Source organism: Adiantum capillus-veneris, chromosome 23, assembly GCF_014529385.1.
Source record: "Adiantum capillus-veneris isolate H3 chromosome 23, ASM1452938v2, whole genome shotgun sequence".
Classification (NCBI taxonomy): domain Eukaryota; kingdom Viridiplantae; phylum Streptophyta; class Polypodiopsida; order Polypodiales; family Pteridaceae; genus Adiantum; species Adiantum capillus-veneris.
Window position 1 is genome coordinate 111,126,293 of NC_140953.1, and position 21,754 is coordinate 111,148,046.

A 21,754-nucleotide genomic window follows, 5' to 3' on the forward strand; every position below is an offset into this window, starting at 1 on the left:
CTTCTGTATTGATGGGGCCACTAGCGCAATGACAGTCACAAAATTCTCGTCTTTGTATTCAACATCCACCAACTCACTTGCCCTTAGCCTCGACATATTAACGGCCTTCGCTAACTTTGTGACTTGTAGGTTAAAAGTGTATTTGAAAAGAAATGGAATCGTGAGAACAATCATCTTGGGGATGCCATTGAAACCATTTCTTGCAAAGAGCATTCTGCTCTCCGAAACAAGCAACGGCATCACATACCTTCCCACCTTCACAACGTGCTCAAGCTGTGCACGTGTTTGATGGAAAGAAGATGAGGTGGCCACTTTGCATCAACTATCCTTGTTGCATGAGGCTTTGCCAGATATTGAGGTCGTCTGCATGTTCCAAGCCAAACACCCACACACGTTGCACACAACCCAGGCCATGAAATGCAAGCTTTCACGCTGCCTAAAGAACGAGAAGGGACTGGTCACACTAGTGCTCAGATACGACGCACCCATGCCAGGTTGAGCAAGGCGATTAAGAGATATTACAAAAGCATCAAGGACAAGCCCATTACACCCTGAGAAAAATGTGGACGCTTGCTGTTCCGCCGCCAGCTAACACGTCAGCTTCTACCTTCAGTTGCGGAATCCACTTCAAGGAAGCGAAGACGCTATGCGGATGTGTACGTTTGCAACCAGTGCAAGAAACACTTGAAAAGCGATAGCAACCGCCTGTGGAGCTTGCAAGAGACAAGGTTCAATCCAACGCTTTGAAGGAGTACGAGCGGAAGTGCGGCGCGAGAGAGAGTGCGAGAAGAAGAGCACGATGATATGGTGAACTCGCTCTACTGTAATGTGTAGAGCATAGTGAGTTCTTATTAGGTTTTAGCAAAGAATATGTGTACATACCTCGCGGCCCGCCCACTTACTTGGGCGACCACATTGGGCTTTATACCCCAACAACCTCCCACTTAAAGTCCAATGTGGTACTTTAAGTGTGAGAGAAGCTACTATACAAGCTAATATACAAGAGATGTAGAGAAGTGATGTACTACCCTACACCTAACTGCTTGCAAAAATGCGCAAAGCTCTCTGAGGGAAGTCCTTTTGTAAGTAGATCAGCAGGATTTTCTGTGGTGTGAACTTTGACAAGCTGAAGTTGCTTATCCTCGAGCATTTCCCTGATGAAATGATACTTCACATCCACATGCTTTGTCTTTGAGTGATAAACTGGATTGCGAGCCAATTGTATAGCACTTTGACTATCACAATATAACACAGGCATCTCTTCTTTGATTCCCAAATCTGTTACTAGTCGATTAAGCCAAATCGATTCTTTGCATGCCTTTGATGCTGCAACATATTCAGCCTCTGTAGTAGACTGAGTAACACAATCTTGTAATCTAGAACGCCATGATACTGCTCCACTAGCCAATGTAAAGACATACCCTGACGTAGACCTTCGGTTGTCTAAGTCACCTGCATAATCTGAGTCTATAAAACCCTTTACACTTAGCTCCTGACTCCCATAGCATATACGCATACTCTTTGTAGCTTTCAGGTATCTCAATATTCCTTTCACTGCCTCCCAATGTTTCTTGCCTGGGTTTGACATGTATCGACTTACTACTCCCATTGCAAATGCAATGTCTGGGCGAGTAGCAATCATTGCATACATCAAACTACCCACTACAGACGCATATGGAATCTTATCCATTTTAGCCTGTTCTTCCTCAGACACAGGACAATCTTGTTTTCTAAGTTTCACATATGGTGGCAATGGAACACTCAATGCCTTTCCCTTCTCCATATTGAAACGTTGCAAAACCTTGTCAATATACTCTGTTTGAGATAACCAAATCAACTTCTTTGATCTGTCTCTCTCAATGCGCATACCAAGTATATGACTTGCCTCACCCATGTCTTTCATGTCAAACGATTTTGCCATCTTTGACTTCAAAGCTGAAATTTCTTCCAAGTGCTTGTCAGCAATCAACATGTCATCCACATACAAAATAAGGATCAGCCAACTGCCATCCTTAGCCTTCTTTGTATATAGACAGTGATCGAACTCACTACGTTTGTAGCCTTGAGAAAGCATAAACTTGTGGAATTTATGGTACCATGCCCTCGGTGATTGTTTTAAGCCATAAAGACTCTTTAACAATTGGCATACCCAATCTTCCTTGCCTTTCTCAACAAACCCTTCTGGCTGCTGCATGTAAATTTCCACATCTAAATCACCATGCAAGAACGCTGTCTTGACATCCATTTGGTGCAACACCAAATCTAATATGGCAACCAATGCAAGAAAGCATCTCAATGTAGTCATCTTGACCACCGGAGAGAAGACTTCATCAAAGTCAATGCCTTGTTCTTGCTTAAAGCCCTTGGCAACAAGCCTTGCTTTGTACTTTGGTTGACTATCATGAGCGGTGATCTTATACCTGTAAACCCATTTACAGGGTAGAGCCTTTTTGCCCCGTGGTAATTTAACTAGCTTCCATGTCTGGTTTTTATGCAGAGCTGTCATCTCTGACTGCATGGCCAATTGCCAATTCCCAATTCCCAGATTCCTTGATTTGTACTGCTTCCTTGTAACATGAAGGCTCATTGCAATCAGTCAACATGACATAATTCATAGATGAACAAACCTATCAGGAGGTCGCGTGACACGTCCAGATATGCGCACAATAGGTGGCTCAGGCTCATCCACAACCTGTGGTTCCACTCTATCCTGTCCTTGCTCCTCTTGAGCCCTGACATTTTGTCTTGCACGTGCAGGTCCATCTTCTTGGAAGACAACTCTTCTAATCTCCTCAACCCTCTCTGGTTTAGAATGATATTTGGATTCATTAAAGTGAACATCATTGCTGCGGACAACCTTTCTGGATTCGGGATCCCAAAGTCTGTACCCCATCTCACCAGAATTACCATAGCCTAGAAAGATGCACTTTCTACTCTTTGGCTCAATTTTGTTCCTAAATTCCTTTGGAACGTGAGTATATGCCTCACAACCAAAGACTTTGAGATGTTTGTATGAGGGCAATTTTCCTGACCATACCATCTCTGGCACTGAATCCTTCTGCCAAACCTTGCTAGGAGATCTATTTACAAGATGAACAGCTGTTGATACAGCTTAAGCCCAAAACCCATTTGGCAGCTGTGCATTAGACAACATACCTCTGACCTTTTCTTGTATGGTCCTATTCATCCTCTCAGCAACACCATTTTGAGGAGGATTGTAAGGAGCAGTAAGTTCACATTTTATACCTTTTGACTCACAAAAGTCCTGAAAGGCCTTCGAAACATACTCTCCACCATTGTCAGTGCGTAAGCATTTAAGCTTCTTGCCACTCTGATTCTCCACAAGTGTCACAAACGTTTTGAAAACACTAAACGCTTCATCCTTGTGCTTGAGAAAGTAAACCCATACTTTCCTCGAGTAATCATCTATAAATGTCATAAAGTAAGAAGCTCCCCCTAGAGATAGGTTAGGCATAGGTCCACACAAATCACTATGAACAAGTGCCAACTGTGTATCTCTTCTACTGCTTCTATGCTTATGTGGCTGCTGTGTTTGCTTACCATACAGACAATGTTCACAGAATTCAAAATCATTAAATGAAAAGCCAGGCAAATAACCAGAACGAGACAAGATTTCCATTCCCTTCTTGGACATATGTCCTAACCGGCTATGCCACAAAGAAACGTTCGGCTGCTCGGTTACATTGATTAAATTTTTCGAGACATTTGATACATAAATCATGTAAAGTCCTCCAGACTTTACTCCATGTGCTACTGTCATAGAACCCTTGGATATCTTCCACATGTTTTGTCCAAAAGTGGTGACGTAGCCAGCATCATCAAGTAAACCTATACTGATCAAGCTCTTTGTAATTGCGGGAACATGTCTCACGTTCTTCAGCGTGAAAGAAGAGCCATTCTGAAACTTCAATTGAACATCTCCAACACCTAAGATCTCACATGTCTGCCCATTGCCTAGCCGAACATGATCTTTAGTGGTCACATAAGAGGTAAACCACTCCTTGTTTGGAGACACATGAAGTGATGCCCCTGAGTCTATAATCCAGTCACTCAGAGCATTTCCATCAGATGCTGTAAGAAGAGCTGAGTCCATTGTATTCTTCAAGAAGTAGATGTCTCCTGACACTAGACTGTCATCCTCTGCAACAGTGTTTGTCACATTTATTTCTTGAATCTTCACTGAGGACTTGTTCTTCTCACCATGGTCTTCAGCTTTCTCTTTGCCTTTTTCTGCTTTCCATTCTCTGCAGTCTCTTTTCATGTGACCCTTCTTGCCACAATGGTAGCATTCTATGTCACTCTTGCCTTTAGCACTGCGGGACTTGCTACGAGACTGATTCCTCTTTCCACCTTTGTACTTTTCTTTGGTCCTTCCCCTGACAACTAAGGCTGTTCCTTTGCCTTTGTCCATTGTCTTTCTATTGGTTTCTTCAGTAAGCAGACTTCCTTCTACACCTGCCATGTTCAAACCATCTGGAGGTGCAAAATTACTCAAAGCTGTGCGAAAAGTGTGTTAACTTTCCGGCAATGTGATCAACAGGAACATAGCTCTAACAGGTTCATCAAACTTGACACCTTGAGCTGACAACTGACTATAGATTGTGTTGAATTCATTCAGATGATTGGACATAGGTGTCCCTTCTTTCATCTTCAAGTCAACAAGCTTCTTAAGCCAGTATACCTGTGAAGCTGCACTCTGCTTCTCATAAAGATCACTCAGCTTTAACCATGCTTGATAAGCCGACATCTCGTCTGCTACATTGAAGTAAACGCTTTCTGCCAAAGTCAGCATAATAGTAGAAAGTGCCAATTCATCCATTTCGCTCCATTCATCTTTGTCCATATCTTCTGGTTTTATCCCCTTGAGCTTTATAGGTTTTATCTGCTTCTTTTGTACCAACACGTGCCAAATCTGCTTCTTCCACAATGGGAAATTGGTTCCATCCAGCTTCTTGATATTGTAAAGAGCAGTGTCCTGTGATCCAGCCATAGCTACGCTTCACAATGGTTTACTTTCCTAGGCAAAATTCGGCAGAGTTTTCCTTGTAAACTGACCTCTGAACCAATATCGACCTGTCAAATGAACCAAGAAAGCTTCAGATTCTGCATAAATTTCGGCAGAGTCTCCTTTGTAAAATGGCTATGGTGTACTCAAAAAACAGACCAAAAATAGCTCAAAAAACAATGTCTCTCTGACACTGTAAGCTGCGGGTAAACCTGTCCTGCACCTGTACTGTCTCTGACTGTCCTGTCACTGTCCTGTAAGCATAGACTGTGACAATGCCTCAACGGCAGTAAAGCAAAGATGCAATCCCAACTGTCTAACTCACAGTCAATACATCCTAGCTGCCTATCTAAGGGTGCTCGAGGGATCGCTCCAAGACCTGTATCACCTAAAGGATCTCAACATTCGAGAATCCCCCAGCTCAATAAAACCTCACTCGACCCTCAACAAAGGCTGCAGTAAATCTGACAGTACATAGACTTCCCAGAAAGTCATACATCCACAAATTTCCCACTGTATGCTGTAACCGCTGTGGCGGTTGTTTGCTGCGTGACTCACAGCCAGCAAACCCTCAACAGACATACATCATCTCTGACAATACATCCCATGTGGAAGTACCTGCAATGTCAGGATGAAATCTGGAATATCAAGCAGCAAACACAAGCTATCTGATGAACTAGTGGATGTCGCCTATAGTCTGTGTGTAGATGCGCCCGTGTCGTATGTGACACGCCTTCAAGAACTGTGAGCCGTCCTTCGATGTGTAGACAACCACAAATCAACACTCTGGGAGTGTCGATATCCTCAGCACCTGCAGTCGTAGGCCGAAAACCCCAAATTTGCAGAGTCGGATCTGCACCCGTCGAGACCACGTAGTCGAGAATGGCCTGCGCAGACTTTTGTCGAAGCCGAAGGGTGGTCGAGATGACCTCATAATGAAATTCTGAGAACACCAAGCTCTTTGGGCTTACCCACAGGATTTGGGGCTGTGTCTTTGCCTGTCGAATTTCACTCCAATCTGAGCTGGTGACTCTAGCCTCCTGCAGTGCTGTCCCGAGCCTCGATCTGAGCTCTGATACCAGTTGAAGGAGTACGAGCGGAAGTGCAACGCGAGAGAGAGTGCGAGAAGAAGAGCACGATGATATGGTGAACTTGCTATACTGTAATGTGTAGAGCATAGCGAGTTCTTATTAGGTTTTAACAAAAGAATATGTGTACATACCTGGCGGCCCGCCCACTTACCTGGGCGACCACATTGGGATTTATACCCCAACACGCTTCCCTTTGTGTCAGATCTAAACCCCATAGAGGCACGCTTGGTCTCCATTTGTATTCCCTTCGCCAAGATACGTGAACTGACGTATGATGGTCAGTATGGGCTTAGAGGTAGTGTTGTCAATGTGCAACTTGGAGAAGAGCCAGGCTCTGCTGCCTCGCTTCATTGAGGATGAGGCTTCTGTCCTTGTGGGCATCAAGTGGAAACTCGAGTACGATAGATGTTACCTAAGCGGTGTTGTGCGACCCCTTCTCACAATGCCTGCAACCACTAAGTTGCTGTCCACACCACTCTACACACGAGAAGGTGTCACCATCAACGACAGGTGGCTTGCACACCTTTCCAGTCTAAGTATGGCTCCTGCAAATACCCTTAAAGACAATACGCAAGATGTTCAGCTTGAGGATGATCAGACTGATGTCATGCTTCATGGGGTCACAAGTGCGGCAGAGGTTGTCGACTACAGTGGCAAGATTCTTCATGTTGTGCCTTGCGAGGGCAATTCACTGTTGAGCATCTTCACGGACGAGTATTGCGAGGAGTTGAGCTTCCCAACTCTTTTCTTCGGGTCCCCTAGAAGATATAGGGAGGCTGCAACCAAAGATAATCAAACGATCACAAAGTGGGAGCCCCTAAACTTCGATAGAAGATTCGCCCTGGACATCGAGAATTTATTTTTCAAGTCTATCAAAATCATGTCGCAACAAGTTGCTTCCTCTGTTTGGGTGCGAATGCGCAAGGGAAAGCTAGGAGGTGCAATGCTAACTGCAAGGCAGGTTGTAGAAGACACAAACATAGAGAGGCTTCTCAACTCAAGATTAGGCTTTAGAGACTTCGAGGCGCTGCGCACGTCCCCCGACTACAAGGAAAAGATGAAAAAAAATGTCTTCGCAATGATCCGGCAACTTGGACCGCCTACATTTTTTGTCACGTTCTCCTCCGCAGAACGAAGATGGAAAGAGCTTCTTGCTGCACTTGAGAAGTTAGTCCCGCTGAGCCAAGAGCCTGACGAGAGTCTGAGCTCATATCAACGTCGCCTCATTCATGCCGATCCCATTACAACTGCTCGTTTCTACGTCAACAAGTTCAACGCAATGAAACGGTTGTTGTGCACTGATTCCTCCATATGTGGCAAAATACGAGACTTCTTTTTCATCTCGGAGTTCCAAAGTCGCGGTAGCCAACATGATCATGGTTTATTGTGGCTAGAAAATGCTTCATCACTCACAACACACTCAGATCAAGATATTGTATTATTTCTAGATACCCACATTAGCATAGATAGATCCATCTTGCCCAATGACCTTTCTCAAGCTTACAAGCACAATCATCATAAGACTTGCCAAAAGAAGAGCAAAAGTTACCGTTTTGGATTTCCACATTTTCCCATGCCATTCACAACTATTATCCAACAAGGAATACTTGAGGCAAACATAGCTAGACAAGGCAAGCTTTACTTGCAACAAATCGAAAAACAACTCAGCCAAATTGATTTACAAAATGCCCCTACATTTGAAGAATGGCTAGAACAAGTACAACTCTCCATGGAACAGTACTTGCTTGCATTGCAAGCAACTATCTCAACACCCACTATTTTCCTCAAGCGCAAACCAAGCGATATATTCACAAACAACTTCAACAAATCAATAGCTTCACTTTGGAATGCAAATACATATATACAGTTCGTGCTAAATGCACATGGAGATGCGAGCTATTGCACCTCATACATGACAAAAATGGACAATACATTACTAGGAGCAATCAAGTCACAAGTTGATCACTGTGTCGCAAACAATGCAACAACATTGGAGAGACTACTAAAAGTTGGTAGCACAATCCTTAACACACAGCAAATTACTTCACAGCAAGCTGCTTACATATGTCTCTCGCTTCCATTGCATAGCTCCTCTAGAAAATTCATATACATAAATACTAACCCACCTGAAGAGCGTGCTCTCGTTCTCAAAAAGAAGAACGCCCTGCAAAAACTGCACCTCGACACAACAGAAATCTTCTCTGCCTCCATCATTGACAAATATGCCTCTAGACCACACTCGTTCTTTGCCATGTGCTTGGCCCAGTTCGCTTCCACAACCAAAAATCCCTCCAGGCCTGACAAGTTGCTGCAGAGGGCACGCATCGTACGGTACGTTAGATACAATAAAGCCAAAGATCCTGACAACCACTATAGAGAACAATGCCTTCTCTTCTTGCCGTGGTCAAGGCATGAGAATGAGCACCTACCCGAAGGTTCATCTTGGATCGATGTCTACACTTCGAACATTAAGACAGTGAAAAACAATGAATCACAGTTCGTTTTGTCGAACCAGTTCCACTTGATAGGCTCGCAGCAGCTATCACAACCTCACACAACACGAGAAGTGTAAGTTCCTTGAACGATTCCAACAATGCCAGCGTGATGATCAACACCCCATCAAACCAACCGACGAAGAAACCATTTGCTTTGCATTTTTCCAAACATATTGGCATGACCAATGAGGATTTCCACACATCAATAAAGAAACTAAACCCACAACAGCGACTCATCCTCGATGATGTCATGCTTAAAAAACGCATAGCTTCATCGGAAAAGATACATCTCTTCCTCACAGGTGGAGCAGGCACTGGAAAAACATTTACGTTGCTCTTGCTGGTCGAAGCCCTCATTCGTTTCTACACGCATAAGTCGGGCCACAATCCTGACTTTCCTAAGGCACTCCTGATGGCATATACAGGCAAGGCAACATTCAACATTGGTGGTACAACTATACACTCAGCTTTACATTTGCCTTTGACAACTACGACACACACAAGCCTCATAGCAGAAAAGCTAGATGCATTGTCCTTACTTTATCAATATTTGGAGCTTGTAGTGTTTGATGAAGTCTCCTTGATAGGATCAAGTGTCTTCTCATTGGCTGACTCACGTCTTCGTGCCATCAAGAGAAAACACGACCAACCTTTTGGTGGCCTAGATGTCATACTTTGTGGTGACCTCTGCCAAGCTAGCCCAGTCAAAGACTCTTGGATATTCACAACCAAGCAGCCTCTTCTCGAGGCGGTTGCACCTTCGTACTGGCATGAATTCCTTAAGTGCTACGAACTAACGATGACAATGAGACAAACCGATGGACAGTTTATAGAGGTGCTCAACCGAATGAGAACTGGCTCACACACCAGCAGCGACCTTGCATACATTAACAACTCCTTCCACAAAGAGCTGCCTGTTGACATAACCATATCACACCTATTCTACACTTACAAGGCAAAGGATGAACACAATGCAAAGGTCTTCGCACAATTGCCCGGTGAGCCACACATATTCAAAGCAATTGACAAGCGTGCCGCCTCTTGCAGCAGAACAATAGCAACTCCATTGGATGCCAGACAAACTGCGGGTCTCCAAGCAACATTGTGTCTGAAGACGGGCCTAGTGGTCGAGCTATGCGCTAGAAATCTGGACGTTCCCGACGGCCTCGTCAACGATGCAGAAGGCGTCTACAAGCTTTGCACTACATTCTCCGACACGACATGCCTCTAGATTCATTTCCCCAACCCTAGCATAGGGCAAAAACAAAGGTACGACCACCGTCATATTCGCAACCCACTCACATTGCCTAGTTGGACGCCAATTCTCCGCATCACACGCGAATTCCAAATTGGCAAGAACTACTTCAACACCCTCACACGCAAACAATTCCCAGTTCAGCCTGCTGTGGCCCGCACGATTCACCGATCGCAAGGGCTTACACTCAACACACTAGCTTTCAACCCCAAAGGGATTAGGTCTCACAGCCTCGCATACACTGCTCTCACACGGATTCGTGACACTGCAAATCTATATTTGATGGAGAGCTTGCTGCCCTGCAACATTCACACCGATGCATCAGTCCTCAAAGAGCTCCACAAGTTGAGAACAGAAGCAACTTATTCCCCCGTCCAAAAGCAACTACATCTCCACCAAGATACACATTACATTGTCCAATCACTGAACGTCGTCTCCCTTGGAAATCATGCAAACGATATCATCCACGACAAAAGCCTAATGGCCTTCGATGTCCTCTACCTACAAGAGACTCGACAACATGCGACAACCATTCCAGGCTTTCGCAGCATATCCTCAACACAACTACACGGCATCTCCATTCTGCATAAAGACAACCTAATACCTACACAAATACACATCTGGATCAATCAAACACTTGAAACGATCCATGCAACTTTCCACTGTGCCAACAAGTGCCTAGCGATAGTCATTTCACTCTACAGGGGACTGACATCATCGCTCCCACGGTTCCTGCATAGCATCTCCAATCTTCTTGATTGAACCCGCACCATGCGACCACTAATCATAATGGGAGATTTCAACATTAACGCACTTGAGGAAACCAGCACATATAGAACCCTTTCCAACCTCATTCTCCAGCACGGTCTCCACCAATTGATACACCATCCAACGATAGTACACAACTCTATGATGGACCACGTAGGGGTTAGCAATGACCTGTCACAAACCATGTCCGGCACTAACTACAACTACTGGTCCGACCACTCCACTACATACCTCCTCATCGCTAAAAACTGACCTTCCCTTGCTTTCTGCAGGCCATTGTGAGTTCTCACCTTGTTTTTTTGGCCAAAACTAGTGACCTTCAAATCGTAATAAAGTGATAGGCACGAAGCTTAACTTTTTTCTGCAATTTAATGCTTTGCATCAACTTGTGGTATTGCGCCGGGCCAACTCCCCTAAAGAAATGTTTTTTTTTTGGTTAAATCTCACAATTGTGAGTGGATTATAATGATATATCCAAAAAAATTACATATTCCTACTATGCTTGTGCCGAGCCATGGCCACTTCAACGGATCATAGATACATCCGCGGATGGGGAAGCCACCCCACAACCATGGATAGCATCCAACAAACCATAAGAGACGTAATCTTCCAACCAAAACTAGCCAGAACAGGGGACGCCAACACCGACCATTGGAGTACTAAGAAAGAAAAAACATACCGCAAGCCGAAAGGGTGGGGTCCGTGTCCCCATCACCAATAGAGGTCTCTCAGGTACCACCATATCGTTGTCCCTACCGCGGACATACCATATGCCCAGATAGAAAACCTCCAGCTACCACCGATCATAACTGAAGCGCATCACAGAACACAACCAAGTGACCAAGATGCCACCCGAGAATACAAAAAAGAAGCCGATAAACCCACAACGGGTAGGATCTTGTAGCAACACCCCGCAGCCGAACCAGAACCAGAACAATCCGTAGAAGGAGAATCCAACGAACCGGGGAATCCATCAGAGAATCGCCCAAAGGATAAATATCCCAGCTCCCCACACTAGGAATCCAAAGCTCTACCACCACCATGCCTTTGAGAGGGGGCGTTGCCCTTTCGAAACCATGAGTTGGTGGCCGCCAAGTCAACCTTAGACCCACAACCACTGTGTAGCACCACCACATCATAACCGAAAACCAGAAATCCTACCTCACGGTTGCAAGACCCCAGAAAGCAGATCCCGTCGCCTTTTAGCTTCAGACTAGTGCTCGAAAAAAACCTAGGTTTAGTGTAACCCCCCACCTACAAATTTTGAGATTTACCTCTAAATTTCTTAGTTGAAGGTGAGAAAACCTACAAAATTTTTAAATAAATAGTGTAAATTGGTGTAAAAACCTTCAGATTTAGTCAGTTTACGTCTGTTGTTTCTCATATGAAGATTTGACAAGTTTTTGGAAAAAAGTTTTTTTCGAGCACTGGAGACTGAAGCAAGGCAAAAATAGGCCCCTGTGCTGGCCCTCAAACACCATACAGCGAGTTTTAGAAATTTATTAAGTAAACCTTTGGCTACTCACAACTGCAAGTTTTAGAAATTTATTAAGCTTTTCAAAAGGTTTGCACCCATGCTCCCATTGGCCGTCCCGTCTTGCCTATTTATCCTTCCGCATTTACTTCCTCCTTAATTAATTACACTGATGCTTCCCTCTCAACATCATTTTCTCACATTCACTTCATACATCACTTTCCAAGGGTCTTTTCTTACCTTCTCTTTAAAGCTTTCCTTGTCTAGCAACCACAATTCTCTGAATTTTGCTGCTTTACTTGTCTACCAATTTGAGCTGCGCACGTCAAAGTTTATTTAAAACATGTTTTCAATACGAAGATCGTTGTCGGGAGAGAGATGTAACGTCTATTGGGTGGATTTGTAATGCCTATATCACACTCTCGCTCTTTTCCTATCTCATTTTAGGTAACTAGTAATGCCACCAACCTTCGGTCGTCTCTTTTTCTCTCTCTTTGCGCAGGCTTTTTGTCTCTCTTGCTGAGCGCACTGGGTTCAGAGCGTACACTCGTCGGCGGATTGAGGAGGGAGCGACACGTGTTTAGGGGAGGGAGCTAGAGTCCCTCCCCCTTTTATAATAGTATTGATAGATCTATGCACAGGTATTCTTTCATCGACTCCACTTGCAACACCGAATGTTGCTATGCTATGAATTGAGCTCGAGTGCTCCCAAAATCTCAATGGTTGGATACCACGCTGTTACGTTGCCGGATATGTAAGACCTAGAATCTATATATATATAAATCATCTACCCTGCTCCAACACCCCACCCCCCCCCCCCCCCCCTGTCCAGTCGACTAGCTCGCTCTCAAGGGTTACCCTCGACAATGGTAAATGCTCACATGTTGTGCCTGCTCTGGTGTCCGCCTCTTGCCCAAGTCTCCCATTTTCCACAAGACATCGCGAACACGTACCTTAGACTGTACTCGCCAACTATCACCTCTGTTTTATGTTGTTTACCTTTCATTCACAATGCTGAGCTTAGAATCTTCCTAGTTTCCCCTAAAATGTGAGTTCCAAGATCGTGCCGACGTAGTCGCTCGCTTTATATTTAAATGCAAATAGCTAAGATATTCTCTCCCCCCTAATTTTTTGTCCTACCTTGGTTGTCTCTCCTCTGCGTGCGTGCGCAGCAGCAGAGCAGCCCTCTCCACTGTGCAAGTGCTCTCCGTCACACAGCATCTATGCCCCATGCCTATTGCCACACAGAGCGCAAGGATTGCAGAATGTCCAGAGAGAGAGAGAGAGAGAGAGAGAGAGAGAGAGAGAGAGAGAGAGAGAGAGAGAGAGAGAGAGAGAGAGAATCGCATGTAGCTCCTCCCACTCTGGGATCATCTGCATAAAAGCCTCCTTCCCATGTTTCTCGCATCCTTCTCCATCTCCTCCTCACCCTACTCCTTCGCCCTCTCCATCTTCCATGTCGAAGACCACCAGGACGATTCTGCCCCCAAGCCTCGACTCTGCTGCAATTTTTGGAGCATTGTAGCCTCGCATGCCAGCTTAGGTATCAATTGACCCCATCAATTGCACCCACCTCATCCACCCAAGGCACACATGCCAGATGAAAGGGCGGTGGTAATGCGTGTGCTAGTCTCCACCCAACCGTGCTATCTTATAGCCTCCCCCTAGCGTACAATTGCACCCACCTCATCCACCCAAGGCACACATGCCAGATGAAAGGGCGGTGGTAATGCGTGTGCTAGTCTCCACCCAACCGTGCTATCTTATAGCCTCCCCCTAGCGTACACATTGTTCGATCGTGCTGGTGGCCTTGCCCATAGGACCCATGTCCTTACATTACCCCTCCCTTGGAAAATCGTTTTCGTCCTCGAAAACGAACGTAGGAAAATGTTTCTTAAGTGCGGAGATATTCTCCCATGTAGAACCTTCTTCAAGTCTATCTAGCCATTTTACCAACACCTGTCGTCTGACATGATGTCTGGTGCGAAGCTCATGAGAATCCAAAATCTTTTCGAGCTCATGAGGAATGCTTGGCGGTTCGATAAGGTCAACTAACACACCTGGGTCAATGACATTATCATTCTGTCCTAGTTGTTTTCGTAAACGGCTAACATGAAAAACAGGATGAACTCGTGAGTGCTCTGGGAGAGCTAACTTATAGGCCACTTGACCGATACGTTTGAGAATGGTAAACGGTCCACAATAGCATGGTGAAAGTTTAGTAACTTTTCTCGTCTTCAAAATTTTTGAATGCTCCGGAAATTTGAGGAAAACCTTGTCTCCTTCTTCAAAAATAGCAAGACGACGATGCTCATCTGTGTACTTCTTATATCGATCTTGAGCTTGCTTAGCATTCTGTTGAGCAACTCGAAGCATGTCAAAATGGTCTTGGAGAAAATCCTTCACTTGTTGTATCTTCTCCTTAGCCAACTCCACCGTAACAAGTGATTTAAGTTGAGATCCATATAAAAGCATAAATGGACTAAACCATGTAGTCCCATGCTTTGAACTATTATAAGCAAATTCCAATATAGGTAAGTAGTCTTCGCAATTGGTTTCTTTCTTGCTAACGTACGCTCATAGCATATCCTCTAGCACTTGATTAACTCTTTCGGTTTGACCATCCGTTTCTGGATGATGAGCCATACTTAGATTAAGTTTAGTTTCCAAATTTTGAAACACAACTCTCCAAAAGTGATTATCGAACTTTCGATCTCTATCACTAATGATACTAGATGGAAGACCGTAGGGTTTATATATATGCTCTATAAATAGCCGTGCTAATTCCGGTGTCTTAACCGTAGTCTTAGTGGGAATGAATCGACCCATCTTTGTGAGACGGTCTACAATTACCCAAATGGAATCATGGCCATGATTTGTAGTAGGTAGTCCTACTACAAAATCCATAAAGATACTCTCCCACTTACCTTGTGGAATCTCTAAAGGATGTAAAAGGCCACCTACCTTAAGGCGCTCTGCCTTATTAACTTGGCATTGTTGGCAGTTTAGTATGTACTCTTAAACCGGCCAATAAAATTGTCGTCGAACTAAGGCATACGTCTTACGAATACCTGGATGACCAGCACTTGGACTATCGTGACACTCAAATAAGATTTGTCACCTAGTGTATGAGGTATTTGGTACACATACTCTACCATTGTGGAGTAAGTAGCCATCATCAATGGAAAAATTCTTCCATCGCTTAATCTCTTCTTGAGTAGGGGTGGAGCTCTGTGTGTTGGAGTTTCTATCCGCGCGTGCAAAGACATGTTGATCTGGCTGTTCAGAGACATGTGAGTGTGAGGGATCCCTTTTTAAAACTGCACTCCACACTTTAGCATATGTTTGATCTTGTGCACACTTGCCACGTAGTGACTCTAAAAATCTACTCTTTATTTTCGTGAAAGCAAGTGAATTAATCTGAGGCATCCGACTTAGTGCATCCGCTACTACATTATATCGCCCCTTGCAATATTGTAGCTTACAATCATAATCTTGAAGGATTTTGGCCCATCTAGCTTTACGGACCTTCAAGTCCGTTTGAGTAGTAAACCAGTTGATACTCTCATGGTCAAAAACTACTATTAACTCAGCACCATATAAATAGTGTCGCCACTTTCGTAAAGCGTTATGGCATAGAGCTCTCTCTCATAGACATAATAATTCGTTGAGCTCTATCTAACTTGTTACTTTCAAAGGCTATAAGTCTCCCCTCCTGGAGAAGTACCGCACCAATTTCTTTATCACTAGCATCAGTCTCTACCACAAATGGCTTAAGTGGGTCGACGATTGCTAGGATGGGAGCAGTGGCTATAGCTACCTTGAGCTGTTCGAAATTGGCTTCTTCACAAGAAAAGGTCTTACCTTTTGCTTTAAGTTGATCCGTCATAGGAACAACAATTTTGGCATAATCACGGATATACTGTTGATAAAATCTAGCCATGCCTAAAAATATTCGAAGCTCCTCAACCGTGTTGGGATGTGGCCATGGAAGAATGGCATCGACCTTGTCAGTGTTCTTTTTGATGCCAGAATAAGAGATCACATGACCCAGGTAATGTATCTCTATTTTAAAGAAATCGCACTTGCTTTGCTTAGCATACAGTACGTACGCTCATAGTTGTTTGAACACTAATCGTAAGTATTCTATATGTTCATCTTCAGTCTCACTATAAATGAGAATGTCATCAAGGAAAACCACAACAAATTTTCCAAGATAGGGATGTAAGACACTATCCATGAGTGTCATAAATGTAGTTGAAGCATTGGTTAGACCAAAAGGCATAACCAAAAATTCAAAATGCCCAAACCGTGTTCTAAAGGCAGTTTTGGAGATATCTTATAGTAGGATACGCACCTGGTGGTATCCAGAACGAAGATCTATCTTTGTACAGTATCTTGCCCCGTGGAGTTGATCAAACAACTCATCCACTCGAGGTAGAGGATACTTATTCTAATGGTTATCACATTTAATCCGCGATAATCTACGCACATGCGCATAGTATCATCTTTCTTTTTTACCAATAGAATTGGTGATGCCCAAGGAAAAGTGCTAGGTCTAATGAAACCACGAGTGAGGTAGTCATCCAACTGACTCTCAACCTCCTTGGCTTCTTTAGCACTCATACAATAAGGTGGTTTACTCACCGGTTTAGTGTCTGGCAAGACATCTATGCCATGTTGCACATCACGTGTAGGGGGTAAACCCGGTGGTAAATCACTTGAGAACACATCACTATACTCCGTGAGTAAGTGAGTTATATTTTGCGGTGAAAAAGGAGAAAGTAAACTAGAGTTATGCTGGGATGGAGAATCTTGTAATTCCTGTAATGTTTGTTTTGCAACAGTTGCACGTTGCTCTATAGAATTAAAATTGAGAGCACTTTGCTCATTAGATTTGTTAACACTTTGTTTAGCAGTAGAATTCATTGGACTTTGCATACCATTATAATTCATTGCAATTTGTATACTATTACTAGAATTTACCACACTTTGCTCTTGAGAATTCACAAGACTTGGAGACAAGCAGTAACACAAAAAGACTTCATCTATTAAATCTTCTTTCTGCAAAATAGAAAGCTCGGCTGTACATATAAGAGGTGTAGATGGTATATTTTTCTCACCAAGCAAAAGCACATGTTTACCATTGGCCATAAAGGATAAGGAGTTGTGCTCATAACTAGTGTGCAATGTGTTTCCTCAACCATGCAGCCACTCCTGTCCTAAAACTACATCAGCACGGTGCATGTTTATAACTTGGAAGTCAAGGGTCATCGTATGATCTTGAAAAATAAGCTCAACCCCTTGAAATACCGTGTCCCATACTTCTTTATCATTGCCAGACATCTGCTCCACCACATATTTGTGAGAGCAGGGAGTCTGTGTAAGCTTCAATTTCTTGACTAGCTTGTAGTTCAAGAAGTTATGAGTTGCACCATCATCCACTAAAATACGAACACGTTGTCCGTTAATAGTTTCATGCATGCAAATCAAATCATGGGGTCAAAAGGTGGGCTGCCACATTGAAGCAGGCACACAACACTTGTGCTTTTCTTCCATATGAGGAACCTCTACAACACAATATTTAGGAGATGAATCTAATGTGAGGCGTTGCATCGTGTGCATGGCCTTTTCTTTGCCTTGCAAAATAGGACAATATTTCTTGTTATGTTGGTCCGAAAGACATCTAAAACACAAATTGTGTTTCTTTGCACGCTCAAAATCAGCAGTGTTGAGAGACCCACCTTGAGTATCTCGTGATTGCTTAGGCTTCTTAGCCTTTTGTGGGCGTGGAGAGGTAGATTGTTTCTTATTCCTCTTGGAACGTATGGGAGATCTACCTCGCCATTGGCTCTTAGCCACATTGCTCTCAACAAAAGTATTGTAGGGAACATTTCCTTTCGTCTCTTGGTCATCATCATATCTTTGGACATGATTGATACCTTCTTCCAAAGTTTTTGGATGTTGGTTCTTAACATGAAGATGATAGTCTTTGTCAAGACCCCTATTAAAACCCCATATCTTTTGGAATTCATCTAGACCTTCTAGTTTTAATATGATTTCTCGATACTTTGAAAGGTACTATGTGAGAGAGAGGTTAGACATGCGGCATGCATCCTATGCTAACCAATTATTATCTTCTTCATTGGTGGTAATGCGTGTGCTAGTCTCCACCCAACCGTGCTATCTTATAGCCTCCCCCTAGCGTACACACTGTCCGGCTGTGCCGGTGGCCTTGCCATAGGACCCATGTCCTTACACCAGAGAATCTAGCCACGAGAGGGATGGGATGGAGGACGACGAGCCTGGAGGGGCCCTGGTCCACACACACACACACACACACACACACACACACACACACACACACACACACACACACACACACACACACACACACACACACACACACACACACAGAGAGAGAGAGAGAGAGAGAGAGAGAGAGAGAGAGAGAGAGAGAGAGAGAGAGAGAGAGAGAGAGAGAGAGAGAGAGAGAGAGAGAGTCAGCATGAGTTGGCCTCCCTGCAATAGAAAGAGAGAGAAAAACAGCTCCTGTAATAGAAAAAGAAAGAGAGAGAAAGAGAATCAATAAGCTCCCTTGCCTTCTTGGCTGCAATTATGAGAGATAGAGAGCATCTTCACTAGATTCCTCTTTTTTTTAATTAAAAATCAATTGGTATCCCCTACTACTACGTCCCAATTGGCTCTACTTTGTTTTTCATTTTGCCGAATCTCTATACATTCCATCCACTCACAACCTTTGGATGGAAAGCCTAAGTGAAAGCTAAAGGGAAGCCCAGTGCTTGAACTCGGGTGATTCTTCGCTTGAGCTTACCTCTCAAAAGTTGGCCACTTGCACCTGTCACGTGAGCTGCTAGCTATGTGCTCGCTCTTTTAAGCTAAAACAAAAATGCAAGGTCGTGATGATCGTCCCCCTGTTCTTGGCACCCCTCACCTAGCCATCTGGTCATGTGCCTTTCTCTTCCTACACAACACACATGCTTTGTCTCCATATGCGCTTCGTCTCCTACTTGGCCTCCTTCGAAATGCACATTGGTGCAACTAAAGCGTGTGGACCATGGCAGAAGGCACAAGCGGGAATGGATGTGCTAGCAGGTGCATGGAAAAGGGGAGTTGGCCGAGCGGTCAAGGTGAGAGGCTTAAGTGCAGCTATGTATGTCTAATGAGGTTTTTAAGGCCAGAAGGCTCCAAAATAGGCCAGATCGGATGGCAAGTGAAGAGGATTGAAGGGCTACTTTTTTGCTTTGGAATACAAGGCTTGAAGTGTTGATCGATCTGGTCCATAAGGCTCATCAAACGGAGTTATACAGTGCAAGATATTGAAGTTTAAAGCTAAAGTATATTGTAGATTCTAGACGGATAGGACAGGTGATGACATGAGGTCAAAATTGGTTTCAATGGATAGATGGGAACTACTTGGAAAGTGGAGCATGCCCATCTTTAAAGATCGACAATCGGATCCCGGTTGCCAAGATACAGAGCTTTGAAGTTTTGATAGGTGCCTGTTCTAAGCCAGTTTGACCGCGTTGGAAAATGTGCCATCATGTGTTTTGTGGGTCTTGATAAGGTTTGCAAAGGTAGAGGACATCATATGGATCTGACAAGAAGAGACGGCTCATCAATATGAATTGCAGTGCAAAGTTATAGCCTGTTGAAGTTTGAGTTAGTTGTTAAGCAAATGGATCTAGTAATTTTTTGTCGTCTTGGTCTCATTGATTGGAGGGCCCGGGAATATCAAAATGCATGAAGATTTGTACGGGCTATAGTTGGGAATTGGGTCTACAAGCATGGCTTTACAAATCAAAAACACTGGACACTCTATGGCAGAAGGTCAAAGCAGGAGGGAAAAAATGATTTTTTTGAAGGTTTTCATGAGACTTTTTGGGGCTTATGAGCCCGGAGCAACAAGGTACTGCCACGTGTCACTATGGATATCTCACATGCAAAATTTTGGGCCAAAGAAGGAGGGAATGCCACGTGGTAGTGGCATAATCCCATATGCAGGGCTTGGGCAGTGTAGCGTGGGATATAATGCCCAAAGTGGGCGGCCTCTTTGAGCAATGAGGTGTAGAGAGAGAGGGCTTTGAGCCTTGTCTATGGTGTATCGTGACTAGCAGTGTTGAGTGGGCATTTTGAGCACTGTTTCATGGTGGCAAGCGGCGTTGCCATTCGTGTGGCAACGTCTTTTGGTGACGATGTTGTTGAGCGGCCAACGATAGCGGTTTTGGAGACGGCAACGGCAGTGGGGCTTGGACGGCCTAACATATTGATGACATGGCACTTAGTAGAGGTGGCGTCCAACAAGTCTAAAAAAAGCCAAAGCTTTTTAATTGAGGAGAGGGGCCCCACTTGATTGTAAAGAGAAGTGGTTGAGTGCACATTGGAGTATTTGTGTTTCTCTTCAACTTCTTTTTTCTTTCACCATTTTTTGGGTTTATAGTGCTTGCATTATATTTTTTTTGAATCCATTAACATATCCGGTTGTGAAGAAAGTCCTTCACATACTGAAGGTATTATGCGGTTAATCTCCACTAACACTGATGACCTAAGTTGAAACCCATACAAAAACATAAATGGACTGAACTTGGGAGTGAAATGTTTTGTACTATTTTAAGAATACTCAAGAATAGGTGGATAACCGTTTCCACCTACTAGTTTCTTGGTGATATATACTTCTGTTTTGTATAGCATCCATTTTTGGATGATCAGATATACTTTGATTGAGTTGTGTGTCTGATCTTTAAAAAACAATAGATGCTCAGGAGATGTAAGGACATGGGTCCTACGGGCAAGGCCACCGGCACGGCCGGACAGTGTGTACACTAGGGGGAGGCTATAAGATAGCACGGTTGGGTAGAGACTAGCACACGCATTACCACCACCCTTTCACTGGTATCCCAGCTATTTTTGGGAAAGGGGAAAAGCGGGTTGCATGTGCATGCGACGCGTTGCCTCTCTCCCATGACCTGCAGACAGCGACGCCTCCGCTGTGCAACAAATGAAGGCGAGCATAGTTTCCTATGCACAGCGCACGTAGATAGACAGCGACAGCCGACCGCGGCCACCCCATTGGCAGGTGACCAAGGCAAACTCGACCGAAAACTCTATGACACCGAGGCTCCGAAGGCTTTCGTTGGTTGCACGCGTAGGAAGGCCTGCATGAAGGAGGGTTGAACCCACCCCATGAGGGTAAGAGTCCAACACTTTACTAGCAAGCTATTGACCCTTGTAGTGTGTAACAAGGAAAGATAGCATACTTGTGTTGAAAAGAAAGCTAGAAGGAAAGGGAAAGCTTCTAACTTCAAGACAGTAGTTTCACCCTTCCTTTTCAACACAAGTATGCTATATTTCCTTGTTACACACAACAAGGGTCAACATCTTGATAGTAAAGTGTTGAACTCTTACCCTCATGGGGTGGGTTCAATCCTCCTTCATGCAAGGGTTAAGCGGGACTTCCTACGCATGTACCCAACAGCACCAACGGAAGCCTCGTACTTAACCCTTTCATGAAGGAGGGTTGAACCCACCCCATGAGGGTAAGAGCCCAACACTTTACCATCAAGCTATTGACCCTTGTTGTGTGTAACGAAAAAAGATAGCATACCTGTGTTGAAAAGAAAGCTA

The 21,754-nt window shown here is 44.1% G+C and overlaps 1 protein-coding gene and 1 pseudogene across 1 annotated transcript; both read left to right on the forward strand.

The window, feature by feature from the left end:
• Positions 1-28: 28 nt before the first annotated feature.
• On the forward strand, positions 29-6,471 carry LOC147428372 (uncharacterized; annotated as a pseudogene).
• A 2,319-nt stretch (positions 6,472-8,790) lies between these two features.
• LOC147428373 (uncharacterized) lies at positions 8,791-9,843 on the forward strand. The gene has a single exon (XM_086496836.1). The coding sequence runs from the start codon at positions 8,791-8,793 to the stop codon at positions 9,841-9,843; it is 1,053 nt and encodes a 350-aa protein (XP_086352962.1).
• The last annotated feature ends 11,911 nt before the right edge of the window (positions 9,844-21,754 follow it).

Coding starts and splice junctions, on each gene's coding strand:
- LOC147428373 (XM_086496836.1), top strand. CDS start 8,791: ATGACCAATGAGGATTTCCACACATCAATAAAGAAACTAAACCCACAA.